This window comes from Manis pentadactyla, chromosome 13 (genome assembly GCF_030020395.1).
Source record: "Manis pentadactyla isolate mManPen7 chromosome 13, mManPen7.hap1, whole genome shotgun sequence".
Lineage (NCBI taxonomy): Eukaryota > Metazoa > Chordata > Mammalia > Pholidota > Manidae > Manis > Manis pentadactyla.
The window spans coordinates 15,606,691-15,627,629 of NC_080031.1; the positions used below are offsets into that span (position 1 = coordinate 15,606,691).

The window sequence follows — 20,939 nt, forward strand, 5'->3', positions numbered from 1 at the left end:
TGGAAGTTTCCACCAGAGCAGTGGTTCTCAAAGTGTGGCTCCCAAACCAACAGCCTCCACGTCACCTGGGAACTTGTTTGTAAGAAGACCTCTAGATGATCATGATGCCCACGATAGCTTGAGAACCACTGGTCTAGATTATGCAAATGCAGAGTTGCCTGAATAAGCTGCAGTCAGCAGGCCCACGGAAGCTTCAGGCAAGGTGCCGGCTTCCCCATGTGTGTTACCCTAAGGTAAGGTGACCTAGTGTTAGCCGCTGTCCTGGGGCCCTCGGTCCACTGCCCTTTCCAAAGAAATACTGAACTAGATCAGACCACTGCTTTGGCACAAGATCACACTTTAGTTCAGAGACACATTTGCATAAATACTTGAAATGGATCCACCTTGCTGGTGGAAGCCCGAGAGCACATGGCTTTCCGTAATCCTGGAGCTCCACAGCCCCTTAGGAGATGGACTTGGATACTGATGAGAGGCACAATCCATTCTCAAGAGAGCTTGGGATGCAGTTATGGATCTTGCTTTAACTTTCATCATCCACCCCCCATGCCATGCTACTCTTTTCCTAATTTTGTCCCCTTTGAGGTAGAAACCAAATAGAAAATTATTTTTCATTTAACACTGCCAGTCCTTTTTGCAGATGGGCTGACTGAGTCTCCTGTTTGGGTCAATAAGTGCAGTTTCTACCCTTTAACTCAAGCAAGGTCCAGTCCACTAGGTAGTTGACTTTGGGATCTGTCATCCGTATCCTCTCTTTTCCTCCCTGCTATGAGTGCATGCCAAATTGGAGGGGCTGTGGCAATGGGAGGCCTGGGTAGGCCATACCATCTCCCTAGGTCCCACTATGGGGACCCTTGTCTGCACCCCAGCACCCCGAGTCTATGAGCACAAGATGGGATCATGGGGAGCACGGCTGGCTTCCACAGGGCTTGGCATCCTCAGGTTTCAAAGCTTTGCTGCAGGCAGCGGAGGCCTGGCCACTGGCATCCTGGCACTCCACAGTCCGCCGCTGCCAGCCGGCTCCACAGCTGCTCGAGCACTCAGACCAGTCCCCCAGGACCCACTGCGCATTGAGCAGGGGCTGGATGACGTTAGTGGTTGCTCTCTCTTTGCTGTTCTGTATGCTGAAGTTCATGTCGTTCGGAACAAAGAAGGTATATTTGACTTTGGGGGGAAAGACTTCACCAGGGACTGTCAGGAGCTGCACGGTCAGAGGCTCGGGCAGGGGCCGGAAGCTCTGTAGCCGCTCCAGGGTGGCAATGGAACCGCTGTACTTAAGGATGGTCCCCTTCACCAAGATGTCCTGTTCTATGGCAGAAATGGCGAGGTTGCCATTGAGCAGGTACTGCCCATCAGCCGTCTTCAATGCCAGGTAGTTGCCATCATTCTGGACCCCTGGGTGGCTCCGTTGTTTCACATCAATGTTAGTGGCACCAGCTGGGATGGTGACGATGTCGTTGTAGCCATAACTATGATAGGAACAGAAAAACACCCTCAGGACCAGTGGCTACCCAGACTGGTGCCTCAGGAGGTTAGCGTGCTGGACTGCGGTGGGCAGAAAAAACCACCAGCAAGTAATAAACTAGTCGCCCCGAAGTTCCAAATAAATTAGCTGCCGAGGCCACCAGGAATGTTTCGTACATTGGGATTGTCAAGGGTTTTTGCTCTGCCTGGCAACTCTATTTTAAATGTTTGGAGTTTAGACTTGTGGGTCTTGACAACAGCACAGAGAGGAAGGCAGCCCAGAGGGGTCTGAAGAACCACACTGGTGCTGCCAAAGCTGGTGGCGTGTGGCTCCAGCAAGATCCCAAACACATTTAGCTCCTTGCCCTGGCATGAAACTCCACTTGGCCACTTTCACACACAGAGCTCAAACCCATGTGGAAAAATCTATTCCACACATTCACTCCGGCCCCCGACCAGGACAGACATCTCACTCCGCCTCTTAAAGTCAATCAAGTCCCCGTGTTTGGTTGCTATGGCTCTTGGGCAGGAAGCAGGGTGGTAAAGCTGCTTCTGAGGAGCCCTCTTCTGGACGTGCCCAGGCACCATGGGCTGTGTGCTGTTTGGAGCACAGCATGCTGTTGGGGAAAATGTCCCAACTCTACTGTAGATCTGGGCTTTATGTGAGATGGAGAAACTTTAGTTCTTATTCTTCTCTTCGGGGATTAATGTTCGGGTTAGCTAGGCCAGGAGGAAGGTGAGGAGGATTGAGGACAGTCAGTGGGTTTTTTGCCATTCTTGCCTTACACCCAGGGGAGGCTGGCTGCCTAGTGTAAGGCAGTTGTCACAGTGTCCACAGGCCCATATGCCCAATGCCTAGGAGGAAGCTGGCTGAGGGACCCTGTATCTGAATATCCCATGTCCAGCACTTCTTGTTTCTATATTTTTAAAGTTTGAAAAGGCTCCCAAGTTGTCTGTGGTGAACTGTTGTTCTCTGAGCCTGATGAGATGAGAGAGAGAGAGAGAGAGAGACAGACAGATAGAGCGGGGTACAGTGTGGCCATACAGCATATATGCTTCCCCTCCTCTCTGGCAATGCATGTGATGGCGGGAGAATGACAGCCCAGGAATGAAGAAACCTGGGCTCTCTTCCTGGCTGTCATCAGCTAGCAAGGTGACCACAGAAGAGTCAGGTAATCTTTTTGTGCCTTAATTTCTTCATCTGTAAGTGGGCAATAATTGCAATGGCCCTGCCTACGTGATAGACTTATTTTAGGAATCAGATGAGGCCACAGAAGTGAAAGCACTTAGACAAACACTAAGAGCTTTATGAATGTGTGGCTTTACGATGAGAAAAAGCATCTGGAATTCTTACACTCATGAAAGCACTGAGGCTGCCAAGGTCCCCCTCTGTGAAGAGCCACCTGCAGAAAGGATGGCACTTGCCAGGTGTCGGGGGAGATGTCTTTCCCAAAACAGGCCTGGAAGGACTGCTTTCTGGCAAAGGTCCTGGTTACTCAGTGCAGCTCTGCTGAATCAGAGATGACACATCCCTGTCCATGTGGCCTCCCCTGCCCTTTTTATGGGCCAGACCCTGTGTCCAGTGCTCCGCCCACCTCAGCACTCCTTACGATGACTCTGAGATGGAGAGGACAGATATTTTCTAAAGGAATGGAAGCTCAGTACTTCGTGGTTATTAAGTAGCAGCCACAATTAAACATAGGCAGATGTGATTCCAAAGCCTGTTCTGCTCTTTTACCTGGTACAGAACTACCGGGGAAGCTCACCTGGAGGGGCTGAGAGAACCGGACACCTTCCTGCATGAGTTGCCTTTGCCCCCACACACCCCACATTTGTCCAGCCTCCTAGGTGAGTCCACCACGTGGTCACAGCCAGCCTTGACACACTGGCCTCGGACACAGATGGCTAGAGTCTCCGGCCCACATAGGGTGCCATCGATCACCTGCAGCAGGTAAAGGAGAGGTCAGAGAGGCAGCTTGCAGGGGGGCCAGGTGGCCTTCCTTCCCATCTGTGTGGATCTGAGCTGCAGAAGGATTCTCACCTTGGCCTCGAACACTTTGAACTCACTCCTCCCCCGGGCTCGGCAGAACAACTTGCAGCGGTCCCGGGGGGACACTCCCGTGTACTTGGGGACCCACTGCAGGAGGTTCCCATCCATGTCAGTGTAATTGTAGGCATTATATTTCTCACATTGCTGCTCCCTGAAGCTCTTCCCTGAAAAGAGGAAGAAACAGCATGGAGCTAACATGCTGAGCTAAAGCCGGGAGGACTCAGCTGGAGAAAGCTTGACTCAGGGCACCTTTCTTCCTCCTGGTTCTGACCCAACCTCAGAACACAGATTCAGTGCCATCTGAGCCCAATGCTCCTAGCCACATCCAACAGAGATTCACGCATGACCCTTGCTCATAGCAGCAAGGAAAGGAACATGCAGCCTCAGCTGGGCTTCCTGGGATAAATATCTTTCCCCTATTGCTTCTCTTTTAAAGATGAATAAACTTAGGAACAAGTGACACTTTGGTAAGCTTGGAGGGCATAGGATCACACATGGAGTTATATTTTTGGGCCTCTGCTAATTGTGCTCTATCTTCACTTCCATGGTGATGCTGAACATGTGGCCAAAGACTCCCAGGGCTACATCTCTACTTCTGAGCTTGCCTGTACCCCCAACTTGCTGTAATTCTAGGTGTCTGGTGGGTGGGGGACTCCATTGGTGGTACTGCAATGACCTCCAGCACTCCAGCTCTGCAAGGCCCAGTTCCATGCGGTTCCTCCATGAGCTGGTTTGATTTTCATTTGGTGACGCCACCATATTCCAGCCTGAGAGTGGAATCTGCTCTCTTCTGAGCATCTGAGCATCTGCATCCACTATTTCTAATCTGTTATTCGTCCTACCCTCTTCTCAGGACAATCTGTGACTCCAAATGTCTCCATTACACACCCACAGTCTCTGTCATCCTCCCACAAGCCCGGGCCTTGTGGTTTCATGGGAGACCTGCTGCCCAGCCTCCTACACAGTCTGCCTCCCCTCTCCTCCTGTTGCATGCTACTTCTAGAACAATCCATCTGAAGTAAGACATAGGGCTTCCCCCCCTCACGATCCTGAAATTAAACCTGCTCTTCCCACTGAGACTCTCTACCCTAGCTGTACATCTGCATGGCCTTTGGAGACTTTTCAAAACAGATGGTCAGGCCCTACTCCTGAGATTCTGATTCAGAACATCTGGGGGATCTGGGCCCCTGTGCTTGAAAAAGCTTTCCAGGTGACCTGACAGGCCAGCTGACACAGATGACCTCCAGGTGCCGTTTTAGCTCCCATGGACCTTTGTGGTCTGGCCTTAAAACGCTAGTACATTCTGCTTGACTCTGCCGGAGTGAATCTCAGCCCCTTTCAGAGCCCCCTTCCTGGACATCCCCCCGCACCTCCTTACCATCTCAGTCCTCCAGGCCCCGCTCAGCCTAAACTCCCATGAAGCTGCTGACTAGCCCAGGCTTTTCCCTGGTCTGAATTTCTCGTAAGTCTGGGACCCAGGCCACATAAATTAAATTTTAGTTGTAAAAGGTTTAGTTGGATCTCTAACTAGACTGCAAGTTCCTTGGGGATGGAGACCATGCTTTGTGCATCTTTTATGTCATTTATAACATCCATCACAGTTTTAGCCACACAGAGGCACTAAAAAACACTTGCTGATTAAGAGGGCTGATCCCGGTGCATTTGAGATCATGACATCACCTATTGTCCATGCCTACCTTGTACCTTTTATTCATCCCTGTCACCTTTCGCTCCCCCAGGAACCCTTCACCCTGTATGCTAGGCAAACTCTCACAATTCCAGGGCAAAGTTTCTAGAGCCCCACACCACTGTGGATCCTAACTGTCTTGCAAAACTGCAAAGTCTACAGTTTCCCCCATTACCCACTACCTCAGTGCTAGTGCATCTTTGCACTTGGGTGAATCTCTCTTAAACTCTGCTGCCTGCCAGTACTTCCTGGAGCTGCACGAAGGGGAGGCACTAAAGGGAGTTGCATGGGATGGTGGGAAAAAAACTCCCCCTTCACTAGATGTGAGATGCCCCTGAGTGCCTCTGAGTGAATGTGTGTGCTTTCTAGCCTGTACTGGAGTAGGAATGTGTCAGGGGAGGTAGAGGTGGTGTTGCTTCCTGGGAAGGTTCCATCAGGCAGTTGCCATAGCCCCAAGGGAAAACGAACAACTCTTCTCCAGAGGAATGTGCAGCAGAATCAGATTCAGAAATCCCCCCCTGCCCTGGGCTGAATGTTGGATGGAAAGACATTGGAGGTTTGGCTCTGACACTTGCTTTGGAAACGCTTCTATTCTGCACACAGATGAGGGTTCAGATGCCTCCATGAGGATTATAATCCTAGACACTAGCCCCCTTCAGAGGCCCCCTGTGTACCCTAAGTGTGGTTGGGAGGGACGTCCTCTATCTCTGTAGCTTGGAAGACCAGAGCATTTTCTGTTTCTGACTTCAGAACCCTCTTCCAGCACAATGAGAGCTGTCCTGGGTTGCTAAGGGCTGCTCTGAAACTTGGGGCCTTGCAGAGTCCATTTTTGTCTGGGTCACAGGATAGCTCTGCATCCTGGGAGACCTCCCCCTGCCCCCCCACTGCTGGGGATCAGCTGCTCTTGCAGGCAGGGCCCTAAGTGGCGCTCACCGTCAGGGGGACATTCCTCCGTGTGGCACGACTGGTACTTGGCTCTCCGACCCAGGCAGTACCTTCCTCCATTCTGAGGCTCAGGGTCCTTGCACTCGCGGTGTGAAAACTGCACTCCTCCTCCACAGGTCCGAGAACATTCTCCCCAGGGTCCCCATGGGGCCCAGCTTCCATCCACCATAGCCTGAAACACACAAGTCAGGAGCAGAGTTGGGATGGCCTCAGTTCCTGGTGTGCCAGGGGCGGGCCAGGGCATCCCGGCCCTGACTCCTCTCTTTATGCTCAGCCTGGTGCATGGAGTTTGGCAAATCGCCCTCTTCATTTGTATAATGACCATGCTGGGCCTGCTTATGGCTGACTCTGCAGTGTCTAAACAGGGCCCAGCCTTAGTAAGGTGTTCAATATTAGTTGTTGAATGAAACTCTTATATGGGAATAAGGTTGGATCTAATGCTGTGGTTTTCCACTGGGGCCAATCTCATCCTCTGGGGACATCTGGCAATGTTTGGAGACATCCTGGTTGTCACAACAGGGGAGGGCATATGTTCTGTTCTGGCCTCTAGAACAGAGGTGCTGCTAAACAGTCCCACAGCCAAGACTTATGCAGCCCACGTGGCACTGGTGCCGAGGTTGGGAAGTCTGGTCTAAAGGAACAATCGCTGGGAGGTGTTGTCATTGGTCTGCCAGCTACCAGTTCCAGGGTGGCAAGAGAATGCCTGGGAAGCCAAGAATAGCTTCCAACTTTACAATAGACCCCAGGAGAACAAAGCTTTGTCCTTGATGGATTCAGAGTTTTCAAAGTGGAAGTAATTTTTGAATAATTACAAAATACATGATTATACAAAAAATGAAAAATATAAACAAGTGTAAAATAGAAAGTAACACCTTAAAAAACATGCCAACTACCCAGGTAAAACCATTGACGTGGTTTTCATCAATATCCTTTCATTCTTTTCCTCTGACTATATGATCATAAATATGTTTTTATTTGACACAGATATGATTCTGTCATATATGTATACATAGTATTTTGTAATCTGTCTTTTCCCCTTAAAAATAGATGATGAACATCATTCCATGATCATTCCATGTCACCCCTCCCTGCCTTGAGCTTGGCCCTGTGCTGGGGGACACTGGACAGTCCCCTGCCCCCAGTACTCTGTGAAGCACTCAGTATAGGCGAGGGTGGGTATCTAGAAGAGAAGCTCATGTCTGAATTGGGAGGGTGGGGGTGGCTAAGGAGGAATCTGTGAAACCTGCTCCAGCTCAGGCTTGGAAAGAGAGTGTGGCTTTCCTGGACAAGCTGGTGCCTGAGGCTCAGGGCAAAGGACATGCCTGTGAGGACGGCCCTCTGGAGAATGGGTGCTCAGGCCACCCCGTTGGTTCAGTGCTAGGCCCCGACCAGGCTGCAAAACTCGGCAGCCGCTGTTTCATAAAGGCTCAGTGACTTGCAGTAAAAGAAACGTGATCGGCCTCTTGGTTTGGAAGCATTAAGGGCAGGGCAAAGAAGCAAATTGTTTAAAAACGCTCACTGGCATTGCTTCAGTTTTTCTTGTAAGTTTACTGCATCCTGGGCCAAGTTCTCTCTGCCTGGTTTGGAGGCGGTTCTGATTTCTGCCCCCTCCTCCCCTTTAAGTGTGGAATTCCCCGACTACCCTCATTCTCCGGACCTCTCAGCGGGAGCTCAGCTCAGACACGGGTAGGACCTGAGTACTCTGCCCTCGGTTCTTGACGGAATGTTCCCCTTCTGCTGCCACTCCATGTGTTTACAGTAGAATTCATAACGACTTCCGTTTATTGGGTGGCCGCCTTCTGTCTTTGTGCTGGAGTGTCTCACACCTCTCGCAAAGCCTCACAAGCCTTCAAGTCAGCTCCAAAGCACGTCCAAAGGGGGCGTTCCCAAGGTGCCCGGAACACTGGTAGCGTCATCTGTCCGCTATGAGGACAGCCTCCGAGGGCTCCTCCCGCATGTGGATAAATATGCTTTGCTTTGTTTGTTAAAAGATGGGAAGTCATAGTTGCAGCCTGGCCCAGAGTCTCTTCATGACCCTCAGGTGGGGTTCCTCCTTGAAAACAGCCCTTCCCCAGCCCTCTCCCCAGCCCCAGGTGGCCGACCCTCACCTTTGGTCTCTCCACGTCCTCCTCAGGCAGACAGCTGCCATCCCAGCAGAGGTGCCCAGGCCCACAGGGCGTCCCATCAGCCCAGGGCAGGCTGCCATTCTTTGTGTGGCAAAGGGGCTCAGCGCCATCCATGTGGCACCAGAGTTGGGCGCAGATGTCCTGCACAGAAGTGTTGGGGCAGTGGCGGAAACCCAGCCCAAAGATCTGCTTGCACTGTCGGTCCAGCTCGTAGAGGGCCCTACGGCCTGGGAGGTCTGTCGGGAGGGGCAGGGCTGAGGTGGGGGCATCTAGGAGACAGTCTCCTGAGAGACGGAGGAAGCAGAGGAACAAGAATAAGGACAGGCGTTTCCATCTCCCAGACCTCCACATCCTCCCACATTACAGCTCCATTCCTACCGATGGGCTTAAAGGCTAGACATCACGGTGTCCTTGACCTCAATCTTCACGGGGAAGGCAGTAAAGCACAGAGAAGACAAGTGGTGACTCTATATAGCATCTTACTACTGTAGTGATGGATAGTGACTGCAAAGGGGTGTGTGAGGGGACTTGATAATATGGGTGAATGTAGTAACCACAATGTTGTTCATGTGAAATCTTCATAAGATTGTATATCAATGGTACCTTAATAAAATAAATAAATAAAAACTGTTAACAGTCATCTATATGGAGCTGGTCCAGTTTTTGACTATCAGTAGCAAAATTTTTTTAGGACTGAATTTCCTTAGAACACCTTATACGCATTCAGTGTGTACCTAGGGAATACCACTTAATTGTAATACTAATCCCCGTCACTATTAACTGGATAGAAATGGGCTCGCAAAGGCCATGGCATACAAAATACAGCCAAAGGACTGACGTTTTGGATAATCTGTTATTTTTTATTTCATATGTGCCCCTGCTTTTTAGTGAGAAAAATTAAGAATAAACTGTTCTCAGTGCTTTACACAAGTCAAACTCCTATAACCTGGCCCCCCACCCCCCCCGCCTCACCCTTACTCGTCACTCTCACGTGACTTATTCCCCGCCTCCCTGCTATCCCTAGGCTATACTGTGATCTGTCCCTCCAGCCTGGAATGCTCTCTTCTCTCTGCTGTATTACAAACATTCCTCCGTCATTCCTTCAAGCTCTGTTTAAACCCTCCTCATCCAGAGAATCTTCTAGGTCCCATTCTACCCACTTGGTGACTAATCATCTAAATTAGCCCAAAACTCTGGCTGCGGGAAGAGGAGGCAAGGAGAGCAAGATTTGGGGCTGGTTAGCCCACCACAGCACGGGGCTTGGGGGAGGGACACTTTGCCGAAGAAGGCTCTTCTGACCCAAAATGTCCCCGGCGCTTTGTGATGGAGCTCAGCTGAAACAGTGCAGGTGCCAACAGCAGTGCAAGTGGGCCGGCCTGGCAGAGCTCAGCCTGAGGGACACCTACCATGCCCACCGTCCAGGAGCTCTGTGAGGTACATGGCACTGCAGGGAGACCAGGGCAGGGTCTTGTTTAGGTGGACGAAGAGGGGCGCCATCATGTGGTGCTTGCCCATGGGCCCGAAGAGCCTGGTACAGGGCTTGGAGTCGTCATGGGGCATGCTGAGCACGTGCCCTGGGGATGGACAGAGACTTGAGTTCACCCTATAGGGCCTCCCTGCTCTCCAGCATCCGCCCTACCCCGAGGGCTCCCACAGGGCCCAGCACCCCATCCCTCTCCACTGGCAGGAGAAGGGGCTGAAGGGCTGACCAGTCACCAGCTTCTCATGGGATCTGCCATCCCTTATTCCCTAAAGATTTCTGGTTCAGGCTTCACTCTGGGCTTTTCTCTTCCCAGAAACTTTCTCAGAGGAATAAGGAGCAGTGGTGCTCCTCACATTCTGCCTCAGCCTGTCCTAAATTCATATTCACCTCCATTATTTGCTCACTTACAACCCATCTTCCTAGAATTCCTACAGCTCAGCTTGGACACAGCGTCACAACCTTCCCTGAGCATTTGTTGCATGTTCTGGCATCTTCCTGGCAACCTCTGATGATGGTTTGGGATGTTATTTTAGTATTTTGGCCTGACTCTCAGGGTGGGAATGGAGAAAGCACAGTATCTAACTGCGTATCAGCACGCTGTCTGAATTGTTAGGGGAAACTGGTCATATTCCTCAGAACCTGGGCCAGCCTTGCCTTGGGAGAGGCAGTTCCCTCTGGCATAGCAAAGCAGGCTTTGGTGTGGCGTGTCTTACCCAGCTCGTGGGCTAGAGTGTAGGCCGCCTGGAGCCCCTCATCCTCGATCACGGAGCAGCTCTTGTTGGGGTCGCAGATGGTGCCAATGTCTGCCACACCCAGGGTGTCACAGAGCCCTTCCTTCCCACAGAAGTTCTGCTTGGTGGAGAGAGCAAAGTGTGAGGGCCTGGGACAGGAGATCTTCCTGTTCCCGCTCTTCCTGAGTTGAAGGAAAGACTTTAAGCCCAAAGCCCCACTTCCTCACAAAGGCCACGAGTGAGGAAGTGCATTTCTTTCCTGTGCTGGCATGCCCCAGGGTGTGCTGGGCCTTTGAAAGCTTGTTCTGGGAGGCAGGAGGGCATTGTGCTTAGGACTGCTGACCCTGCTGTGTGGCTGCTCTGTGCCTCAGTTTCCTCACCTGTAAAATGGGCCTAAGAACAGTCCCTGCCCCCTAGGGGTGTGGTAGGTCTGACAGAGTGACAAGGGCCTGGCACACGCTATTACCCTGCCCAGTCCACAGGAAGACATCTGCTTAAATTGCACCAGACAGGTGGACAGGCCTTCTGATTTGGGGGTGATCTTGAGTATAACCCCCTGGCTACCTGCCCCTATGTTTATCAACAACTGCAGCTGGATTGCCTCTCAGTCCAACTCCAGACCTCTCACCAGGCAGTCTGAGCCCGTTTCCTCTTGTTATGACCTCAACAGACAGCTGGTCACAAACGGTTGGACAAGAGCCCTCATGAGATTCTTCTCCTTCTCTTGTAAACGCCTCACACTTGGGCTCCTGACCTCCTCCTCCTCACTGCACACACGCGGCTCCGTGGTGTCCCACTGGGGCCAGCAGGGAGATGTCTCCCAAGTTTGGCAGGCCTCATGGCCCTCTGACCTGCCAGCCCGCCTCCCTGCCTCCCCGGCTTTGGGAGCTGGCCCACAGACCTGTCTGGTGAGCAGAATGGCAGTGTCGAAGTGCTCAGGATGCCGGTCACTGGGCTGGTTGAAATGCCGTTGCCAGCTGCAGAAGTTGCGAAGCGTGAGCCCGCCGTTGTCGGACACTTCCGGGCCCTGTTTCTCATCCTCCACTATCAGCACTTTGACCACCATCAGGTTGATGGCGTTGCCGATGCTGGGATGTTTGTAGATGCTGGCCGCCACAGACATCAGCGTCAGGATGTGGTTCTGCAGGGAAGAGTGAAGAGTAAAGCCCCCAGGCCACTGCCAGCTGCTGCCACCTGCCCTTGTTATGCCCCACATGCCAGGCTCCGTGCCGAGCATTTGATAGACAGCAGCCTGCTGGAGGCTCACAAAACCCCAGAGGCTCTGGCATTATTTTGCTTCATTTTACATATGAGAAAATTGAGGCTCAGAAACTGGCCCAGGAGCACTGAGCTAATGAGTACAGAGGCAGCATTTGAACCTGGATGGCCTGGCTCTAAAGCATGTGCATTTAACATCTTGGCCTACCACATGTGGCTATGTAAATCTAAATTAGTTAAAATTCAAGAAATTAAAAACAAAGTTCCTCTGTCATGCTGGCCACATTTCAAGTGGGTGACGGGACTGGATGGAGCAGACAGAACATTTCCATGGTCACAGAAAGTTCTACAGGACTGTGCTGGTTATTCTGTATTAACCCAGACACCAACCATCTCCCTGTCAGCCACCTGCATCTCCTCTTGGTTTTCAGCGCAGAAGCAATTACCTGAGTACTCAAGTTTGGTGTAATTTCCTTCTTGGCATCCTGGGGGGCATTTTCCTGATGTCTGTTGGGGTAACCTCTCCTCTTCAGGGTGGGAACTGTAGACCTTGAAAACTGCTCTAATAATCACTTCTAACAATAGCTTCTCTGCAGCGGTCACAGGGCCCGCACTATGTATGTCACTGCATTAACTGCTCACAACAACTGTGAAGTAGGTATTATAACCCCGCCTTATGAATGAGGAAGTGGAGGTTCACACAAGTCAAATAATTGTCTAAGGCCACACAGCTCTTAAAGCCAGAATGCCAGCCCAGGCATGTCTGTCTCTGTAGCCTACAGTCTTCTCATTAAGTTTCCCAGTGAATAGCCTCCTGATTCCTGCCTGGACAGCCCTGAAGGGTATATTCCCTTCTGCCTGGGGCCTGAGAGAACCCAGTGAGCCCAGTGAGACCTGGACATTTAGGAGCACACCTGTTTTCAGTTTCACCCAGCCCAGCTGAAGGAGTCCACATGACTGGTTGGCCTCTGTCCTGTCCCTGGGCTGCTAACTGCTTGTTAAACTCTGGAGGAGGCCAGATTAGGGTTTACTCTCCTGCCTCAGGGACCTCCAGAAGCCCAGTCCTCTTGGACTATTTTGCAGAAGAGACAAAAGGGTCAAGAGTGTGACCGGCTGAACTGCCACTCACCTGCCCTGCTACCTGTTCCCTGGGATGCCATCGCCCATGAACCCCTCTTCCTCCTTTCCTGTGCTCTGGAAGGTGGGAGTAGAAGGAGGGGAAAGGAGGGTGAAAGGCCAGAAAGGAACATTCCATCAGTGGAGGCCATGTGTAGGAGTTGCAGACGAATCCCTTTATTTGTGAATGGGATCTGTCTGTTCACCTCTCTGGCAATAAGCCAGGTATTTGTAAGCCCTACAAATGGGCTCCTAGGTTACTTAGTGTGTCAAGCACTCCAGCTATGCTTAGGCTGATGTAAACATCTTATCAGCAAAGCTGAAACTTGGCACTTGCTCCTGGACTTGGATTCCTAAGGGAAAAAAGCAATCATATCATTATGCAACAGGGGGTGAGGGCTGAGGAATGGTAGCTTGCTGAGGCTACTTCCTGCCAGGTCCCCTCTGCTGCCAGGGGCATAGCGTCCTGCTCTCTTGCCCCAGGAAGGGCCAGAGATCAATGGGCCAGGGACCAATTCCTGGAATTTCTTCTGAGGCTATCTGCAGCTCCTCTCACAAGATTTCTTCCTTTCAAGCCTCAGCTTCATAACCACAAAATCAGGGTGATGACACCTTACAAAGAAGGTGTCAAGATAAGAAATGCCCACTGCTCAGCATTGGTCTCAGAAGGCCAGTCATGAGGAACAGAAGATTGGAGGTTTAGGTAGGGCCTCTGTTCCCAGGCTGACCCAATCAGACTAGGCTCTCAGGCAACGCAGCTGAGCAGAGACCATGCAATGGCCACATTCCCAGGGGAAACCAGAGACACATGGGTATCAACTGCTGCACAAAGGATGAAGTGAGGCATGGGGGACTTCCCAGCACTGAGGTTTTCTGGGAGTCTTCTTTGCAGTTCAGGGTGTGCAAAGCATCTTCTACAGAAACCAAATAACTGTCAGGCTGAGTTGGATCAAACTACTTTCCTTCAAGGTGGTGGGTTAGATTTGAGGGTATTTGATATCCATCCAGCTGCCATCTCAGAGGATAGTTTCCATTGCAAAAGGGCTGCAAGGACTATGTGGGCCAGGGTTTCTGTTAAAATTTTAAGTTCTGGTCCCACTTACCTCCCCATCTCTTATCTCATTGAGCTTTTGTAGATGGAAGGGCTGCCATCCCCACTGTGAGCTCCCCTGAGAAATGGTGGCAGTAGGGGCTGACATTTGTAGTGCGCCCTATAGTTCCCTAGGGGGACAGACCACTGGATCTGGGAGTCGGGTGGCCATGAGTCTGTGAGCTTCTGATTCTTGGCCAAAGGGACAGGTCTGACTTACAGTCCCACAGACAGCGGGCTCGGGGGCCAAAGAGAAGGTCAGATAACTTGCTCCACCACCTGGTGTCTATTTATACCTCCCTACACCATACAAGTGCAGGCTGCTTTCTGAAGAATGTGAACAAGACCATGCCTGGTGGAGTGGGGGCCCCAGCACCGCAGACAACCTTTGACACCCACAACAGGTAGGTGGGAGCCCAGGACTGGCCCCCAGGGGTGGGCAAACAACCCTGATCTTGAATCAATGACTTTGTGTGTGTGTGTCTCCTACCCTTAATTCTCATTAGGAAGAGGTGGGACATTTCTCAGGGAGCCTCCTTCTCCATTGGTGCCCCCAGGACCTGGAAAAGAGAACAACACCCCAGCCAGCTGGGCTGGGACAGAGCCTTCTTTGATTCTTTGAGATACAAACAAGGAGATTCCTCCCACAGAGCTCCTGTGTCAGCCAAGGCCAACTACGGTGGGAGGCTAGGGAAAAGCCGGGTCTGGGCCAGATACACTTCCAGCAGCTCTGTCTGCTCAGAACATCATCATTACACTCTGCTCATTGGCTCTTCATGCTTTGGTCCTACCACTTCTTGCAGAGCACCTGGGAGAGGCAAGACGGAGAGTGGTAACATGGAAACCCTCTGCCTCAGCAATGCATGCTGTTCCTTTTCCTCCTGAGCGTCCCTCTGGGGCTGAGACTGTGCTGAGGAGGAGGGGGAGAAGCAAAGGAGGAAGGAAGAAGTTACAGGAGAAAAGGCAGGGGCCTGTACCGATGTCTTTCATCTTGCCCCATTCTCAAAACAGCACAGAGTGATGCCGTCTCTCCAAAGCACACACTTACTGGAGCCACAAGGAGTCGAGCTTGAATACTCTGAGCCAAGCAAGCTGAAAACGAAGGCCTCTCAGCCATGTGAGACAACAGAGATGACCCCGTGGCTGGCTGTGATGGTGTGTCACCACACTGCCCTCCTATTCTGACAGAAGCCATTTCCAAAGGCAGCTGTAGTATTAGCTACACTTTGTGGGGCACCTACTAGGTGTCAGGCACCAGGTCAGTTGCTTTCTATATTTTATTGTATCTTCAAGACAATGGTAAGGCATTGGTATAACTGTTTCTGTTTTGCCAAAGAAATTGGCATGCAGATAAATTGGTAACTTGCTCCCCAAGACTCCACACTCCATTATTTCTGTTACTCATCAAACTCTGTGCTCCAAATCATTGCACTGACTGCCCCCATCTTTGCTGCTGCAAGGAGAACTACAGCATACCCCAACCAGACCTAAAGCATGCAAGAAAGCTTGCCCCTGACCTTGTCTATGCTCCCCTCCCTCCTACCACGGGAGGCAGAGGTGGTGAAGCAAAGATTTTGAATATTAGGACATTTTCTTTGAGAAATACTTCATGTTCTTGATCATTCTGAGTGCAGCAGACCAAAGAGATAGAAAAGACTCATTCTTTTGCCAGAGAGTATGCATGATTCACATGAAGACTTGGGTAGCTCCAGAGTGAGTGGGGCACAGATCTGTGTCTGTTGTTATCCAAACCAGGAGGCTTTTGAGAGTGAGAGGTGATGCTATGATTAATTATGCGAGAATAGGCCTAAACCGGGACTGTGCCGGACAAACTGGGAAATACGGTCACTTGCGTATTAGGGCTTGTGGAAGGCATCTTCCCCAGAGATGAACTGTCAGGGTGAGATGAACTGGCTGTGGCTTAACTCTTCCTTGAAATCGCTTGCTAGCAGCCTGACATCTTGGGTATCTTCTGGTCTTCTGTGCAGAAGATGGGTGCCATTCCTAGGGCTGTCTCTGCTAAGCAGAGAATCAGAAGCTCACCCGCAACTGATGCACCGGCAAGATAGATTTCCCCGATGGAGTGTGGGGCAATGCTCAGCTGCCACTCACTGCCTTCCTGTTCCAGTTTCATCCAGGGCACAATCATCAGTGGCCAGAGACAGACAGAGTTAATGGTCTCTTCTGAGGGGGTCCCTCCTTTCAGAAAACCCCCTTTGTCCGTGCTCCTTAACTCTGAAACCAGATAAGAAGGTGGCAGGCAGAGGCCCCTTCTGTCACAGGATTAAGTGAACCCAAGTGCACAGAGTTCTGGAAAACTTCATCATCACTTAGCAGTGAGACCAGCCTCAGGCATGGATAAATCTCTTGGCCTTGAAGGTGGTTTCTTCTCAGGCCTCCCGCTTTGGCTGGGCATCTTTGGACTGCTGTATTTAATGACCCATTCTCACAACATAGACTGGTGTCGAGATGTAAGCGGAGCCAGTCACAGACCCTCCTCATGCTACAGCAGCAGCACGGCACAGTAAAAAAGAGCACTGACTCAGGTGCAGGGGATGTGGGTTGCAGACCCAGCCCTGCTGGCTTACTAGCTGTGTGACCTTGAGAAAGTCATATTTCCTCTGTGAGCCGCACCTTCTTCCTCTGCCTCCCTCACAGGTATTTCCACTGAGGTGATGGGTGTAAACCACTTCCAAATCAAATGCACTCAGGGAGTGGCTTTCCCACATAGTGCTGAATTTTCCAGAAGACTCATCATGAAGCAGCCTCACAGATGCTTAGACTAGTCCAGGTGTCTCACTTCACAGATGAGGAAATTCAAGCCCTTGAGGGGGTAAAGTCTTTTCTTCCTCATCACACCCCAGGTTGCTAGGACACCCCAAAGTGCCTTCTGTCTGTGTGAGTGCAGTCTGCATGAGACTCCTTGGGGAGTTAGTTATAAGGAATTGGATTCTATTTTGGGGAGATGGGTCTGGGCAGGCAAGGTCTTGGGGAACCAGAACTTGATATTCATTCTTGTTTTGGCTGAGCTCACAGACTGTTTAGGAAGCCCAGGGGACTGAACTGAGAAGGTCAAGTCTATCCTCTGGCATCTCCACAGCTGGGGAACATCCAGGGAAGAGGGGCTGGTGGGTTGTCATAGAAACAGCTGTGCCTCAGCCCCCACTCCATTCCTGCACAGTGACAGCAGGAGTACAGGTGGGCTGTGACATAATGAGACCGAGGGAGTGATAACAGGGTTGGTCTAGCCGAGAGAGGACTTTTGTTTCAGGTGTAAGACCTAAAGCAGGCCTCCTAGGGAGAGGAACTCAGCCTTCACAGGTCCCTAATGCCTAGTCTGATGTGTGGTCTGGAACCATGTGGGCTGGCTGGGTGTGGAGGTGCATGTCTATGAAAGGTTCAGAAACCTGTGCATGTGCAGCAGGAGGAAATGGGACTAGCATGCACTAGGTCATCAGCCAGGAGTCACGCAAGACTAGAAATGCTCCTGAGCAGCTTCTGTGAAGAAAAGCCAACCTGTCTGGTGCTGCAAACCTGGGACAAAACCCAGCCTGGCCTCCTGCTTTAGCAGCCTGGGAGTCCTCGAGTCTAGAACCAAAGCATGTTGCTCTAGATAGCTCTGATGTCTGGAGATGCCACATGTGTCCTTGAGGCAATACTCAGTATCTTAAGTGTCTAGGTGATGAGCTGAGAGAGTGAGATGGTAGGAAGGCATTAGGGGGACATAATGATTCTGAAGACTGAAAAGCAATTACTGTTTCTGCTCCATGTTCTTGTTGGCTTTCCTATCTTTTGGTTCTCAGGCAGATGTTGGAAACTGGTCCATGCATGGGGAGGGCTCAGCATCTCACCTCTGGGGTTGCAATGAAGGTATTCCATTCTCTTTCTGGTGGAGCCCCCTAGTAGCCAAGTGTGATGGTCTTAACCTGAGATGGGAGAAGCTTAACCTAAGATGGGAGGACTTGCTTGGGGAACAGAGTGAGAGAAGGCAGCTGGTGACTCCCCTTGCTCTTAGGGAAGCAGGGAAACAGTTATTAAATCAGCAGAGACCTAAAGCTGTTGGGAAGACTGCACTGATGGCTCAAAGCTGTCTTCCTATGCTGTGGGAGAAGCAAATCCCCAATACTGTACAGGGGAGCCTGCCCAGGGTTTGCCCAGGCCCTGCAGTAGCCCGAGAAGCAATCACACGGACCCCTCACTCCATCTAGAATGCATTTCCCAGTGATTGTAGCATGAGAATGATGGGGTGAGAAACAAAAGGGCTGACTGTGCCTTATCTAGACTATTCTGCACAGGTGATGTGGAAGCATTGGGTGACCCAAACAGTGGGGCACAGGCTGAACCTAGAATAGGATCCCTGGGCAAGATTGTCCTCACAAAAATAAAAGTGTTAACTGAGCTGCTGCAGTGGCCAAGATCCCTTTTTCAGGGCACTGTGACCTCTGGGCAGGTCGGTTCTCTACCTGGCCCATCTCTGGTCTGGGCTCTCCAGGGGAAGAGAAGATGCAGTCTGCTGCTGGAACCCTTACCTGTCACCTGGTCTTTGCAGGAGGTGTTGGGGCATCAGGCGACAGGAGATATTCCTCCTGAGCCTGCACCGTCTTTGAATCTAGTTAGAAATAGTCTGGAGATAGGAGCTGTCCCCGGGACACAATTTTCCTGTCCCAGCTCACCAGATCGCTGTCTGGGCTGAGGGCAGCTGGGCTGGACCAAGTAGGGTTCTGGCCCCACCAGGAACATTAGCTGAAAGCTCACATCTCCACTCCCATTTCCCCTCCCTTTTCCACTGAAGCTTCAGTTTCCCTGACTGAGCCCCTAGGCAGAAATTCTGTTCCCCTCCCTTCTGGTGCTGATGCTGGCAGTGCCAAGTTCCACCAGGGCGCAGCGCCAGGTTGGCAAGGTAGCCCATGATCAGAACCAGCTGGGCACACAGAAGTTGGGCAGCCCCTTTCTAGGTTCAACTCCCTCCAAGCGATGTCTTTCACTTATGGCAACCTCAGTTCAGTACCCAAAGGGAATGAGATGGCCACATCTTTCCATTCCAGCTGCCTTTCCTTGAGAGCCTCTCACATCTGGTACCAGCAGGGGACTGAGAAATGGGGGCTGGGGTGGATGCTCTTCCAACATGTCCAATTTTGATCTCTACTGGGTGAGGCAGGTGCTTGGAGGTGGGAGGGGGCCTTTAAAACCCACTGTCGGTTCAGTTTGCCAAGTGCTGCAGGAGATTCAGGCTGCAGGGACGGGGCGAGCAGCAGCGAGGAGGAAGGCCAGGATCCCCAACCTAGACTGGAAGGGGCGTGGGGGAGGGGCCATAGGCAGCCCGGGCATCTGAGGTTAAGAAGAATCACTGAACTTTCTCAGGAAGGAAGGAAGGAACGGACCTCGTTCGGGACGGGTCTTGGCAGGATGAGGAGGGTGAAGGGTTTTCTCAGAGGGAGTGGACACCCTGGGAGGTGACGGGGGGCCTCCAGGCAAAAAGTCCTACCTGCAGGTCGTCTCCGTAGAAGGCAGCCATCGACGCATCGGCCACCAGCAGCGTTTCCACGAAGCGAGCCTCAGACACAAACCGCTTGGTCCTACTCGTGGCCCCCAAGGGCGGGGGCAGCTCGCTGGCGCTTTCTGCCTCCTCTTCCTTGCCCGCCTCCTCCTCCTCCTCCTCCTGCCCTTGGCCTCCTCTCTCCTGCCTCAGACCCGCTCCCGTCTCCACCTCCCACTCGGGTGCTCGAGGGAGGGCGTGGGCCTCGGAGGCGGCGGCGAGCCCGGGGGTCCCGCGGCGGGCCCCGGGCTCCCAGCGCTGCAGGCGGTGCGGCTGGCGCAGGGAGCGCCCCGCGCCCTGCGGCCGGATGGTGAAGCCCTCGCCGTCCAGCAGGAAGGAGCCGCTCAGCCCGCGGCACAGGCTGACGGCCGCCAGCGACTCGGGCTCCCCATTCACCGTGCCCGAGAAGAAGCAGCCGCGCAGCGCCCGCTCGCCCCCGGCCGCTCGGCCCGAGCCCCCGAGGCGCTCGATCTTGAACTCGGGCGCCAGGAAGCTGGCGTCGGGCGCCAGGCGCAGCACGAAGCCCCGGCCGAAGGCGGACAGGTGGAGCGCGAGCTCGCCCGCGCTGCCCGGCAACCGCGTGGGTCCCCCCACCGGCTCCGAGGCCCGCCGCCGGGCGCCGGGCGCGGCCGGGGCGCCGAGCGCGAGCGGCCGCAGCAGGAGCAGGAACAGCAGCGGCGGCCACCGGGGGGCGGCGCGGGGCATGGGGGCTCCGGCGGCGGCGAGGGGCCCGGGCAGGTGCTGGCGGCGCGCGCGGCCGGCCGCTCTCTCCGCGGGAGGGGACGTCCGCGAGGTCGCCGGGCGCCCGGCCGAGCGCGAGCAGCTGGTGCCCCTGCCCCGCGCGCCGGCCCCGCGCAGCCGCCTGCAGCCTCCTCCCCAACCCGGGAAGCAGCGAGTGGGCTGCCGGGCCCTCCGTATTTATACTTCCTTCCCGGCTTTGACATAAGAGGTTTATTTTTGATCTCTCACTATTCCCGCTTCCCCTCCCCTGGGATCAGAGGCAGAAACTGCAAAGAGGGAGCAGGAGAGGAGAGAAAAAAAATTTTTTTGGATGAAATGTAAAACCAATCAGGAGTCAGTGAGACTCGCCCCCCCTCGACCCCCCCTTAAGTGTCAACTCCGACTTCTTTCCCCTTCCCTTTCCGCGCTGTCCCGCATTAACTCCTGCAATGCCGGGCGGGCCCTTGGGGCGGAGTCCCCAGGACTCCCGGGTCTCGCTCGCCTCTCAGTTCAAGTCCCAGGGCACATCCTCCGAAGAGGCTCCTGCACTGGCCCAGCGACAGTGTTCGGATCCCTGCAGTCACTCGGGGATCCTTCTGTGTAGAAAAGAGGCCCTTGGAGAAGGTTCCGGAGCTTTTCTTTGCAACGCAAAGGAAATGGGTGGGAAAGGTCATACTAAAATCGTGCTCTCTATTAAAAACCACAGTTTCACCCCACTCTAGGGATGGGGGAAAAATACCACCTGGTTAATTCAACTAAGGACTCTCTGGACCAGG

General features: G+C 52.7%; 1 protein-coding gene across 1 annotated transcript; it reads right to left on the minus strand.

The window, feature by feature from the left end:
* Window positions 1-317: 317 nt before the first annotated feature.
* ADAMTS8 (ADAM metallopeptidase with thrombospondin type 1 motif 8) lies at window positions 318-20,264 on the minus strand. Its single transcript, XM_036930278.2, has 9 exons — window positions 19,393-20,264; window positions 11,385-11,624; window positions 10,466-10,601; window positions 9,676-9,843; window positions 8,252-8,553; window positions 6,132-6,315; window positions 3,503-3,675; window positions 3,228-3,403; window positions 318-1,466 (listed from the first exon to the last, which is right to left on the minus strand). Exons 1-9 carry the CDS (start codon window positions 20,146-20,148, stop codon window positions 896-898), a joined length of 2,706 nt encoding a protein of 901 aa, XP_036786173.2. The 5' UTR covers window positions 20,149-20,264; the 3' UTR covers window positions 318-895.
* Between the last annotated feature and the right edge of the window lie 675 nt (window positions 20,265-20,939).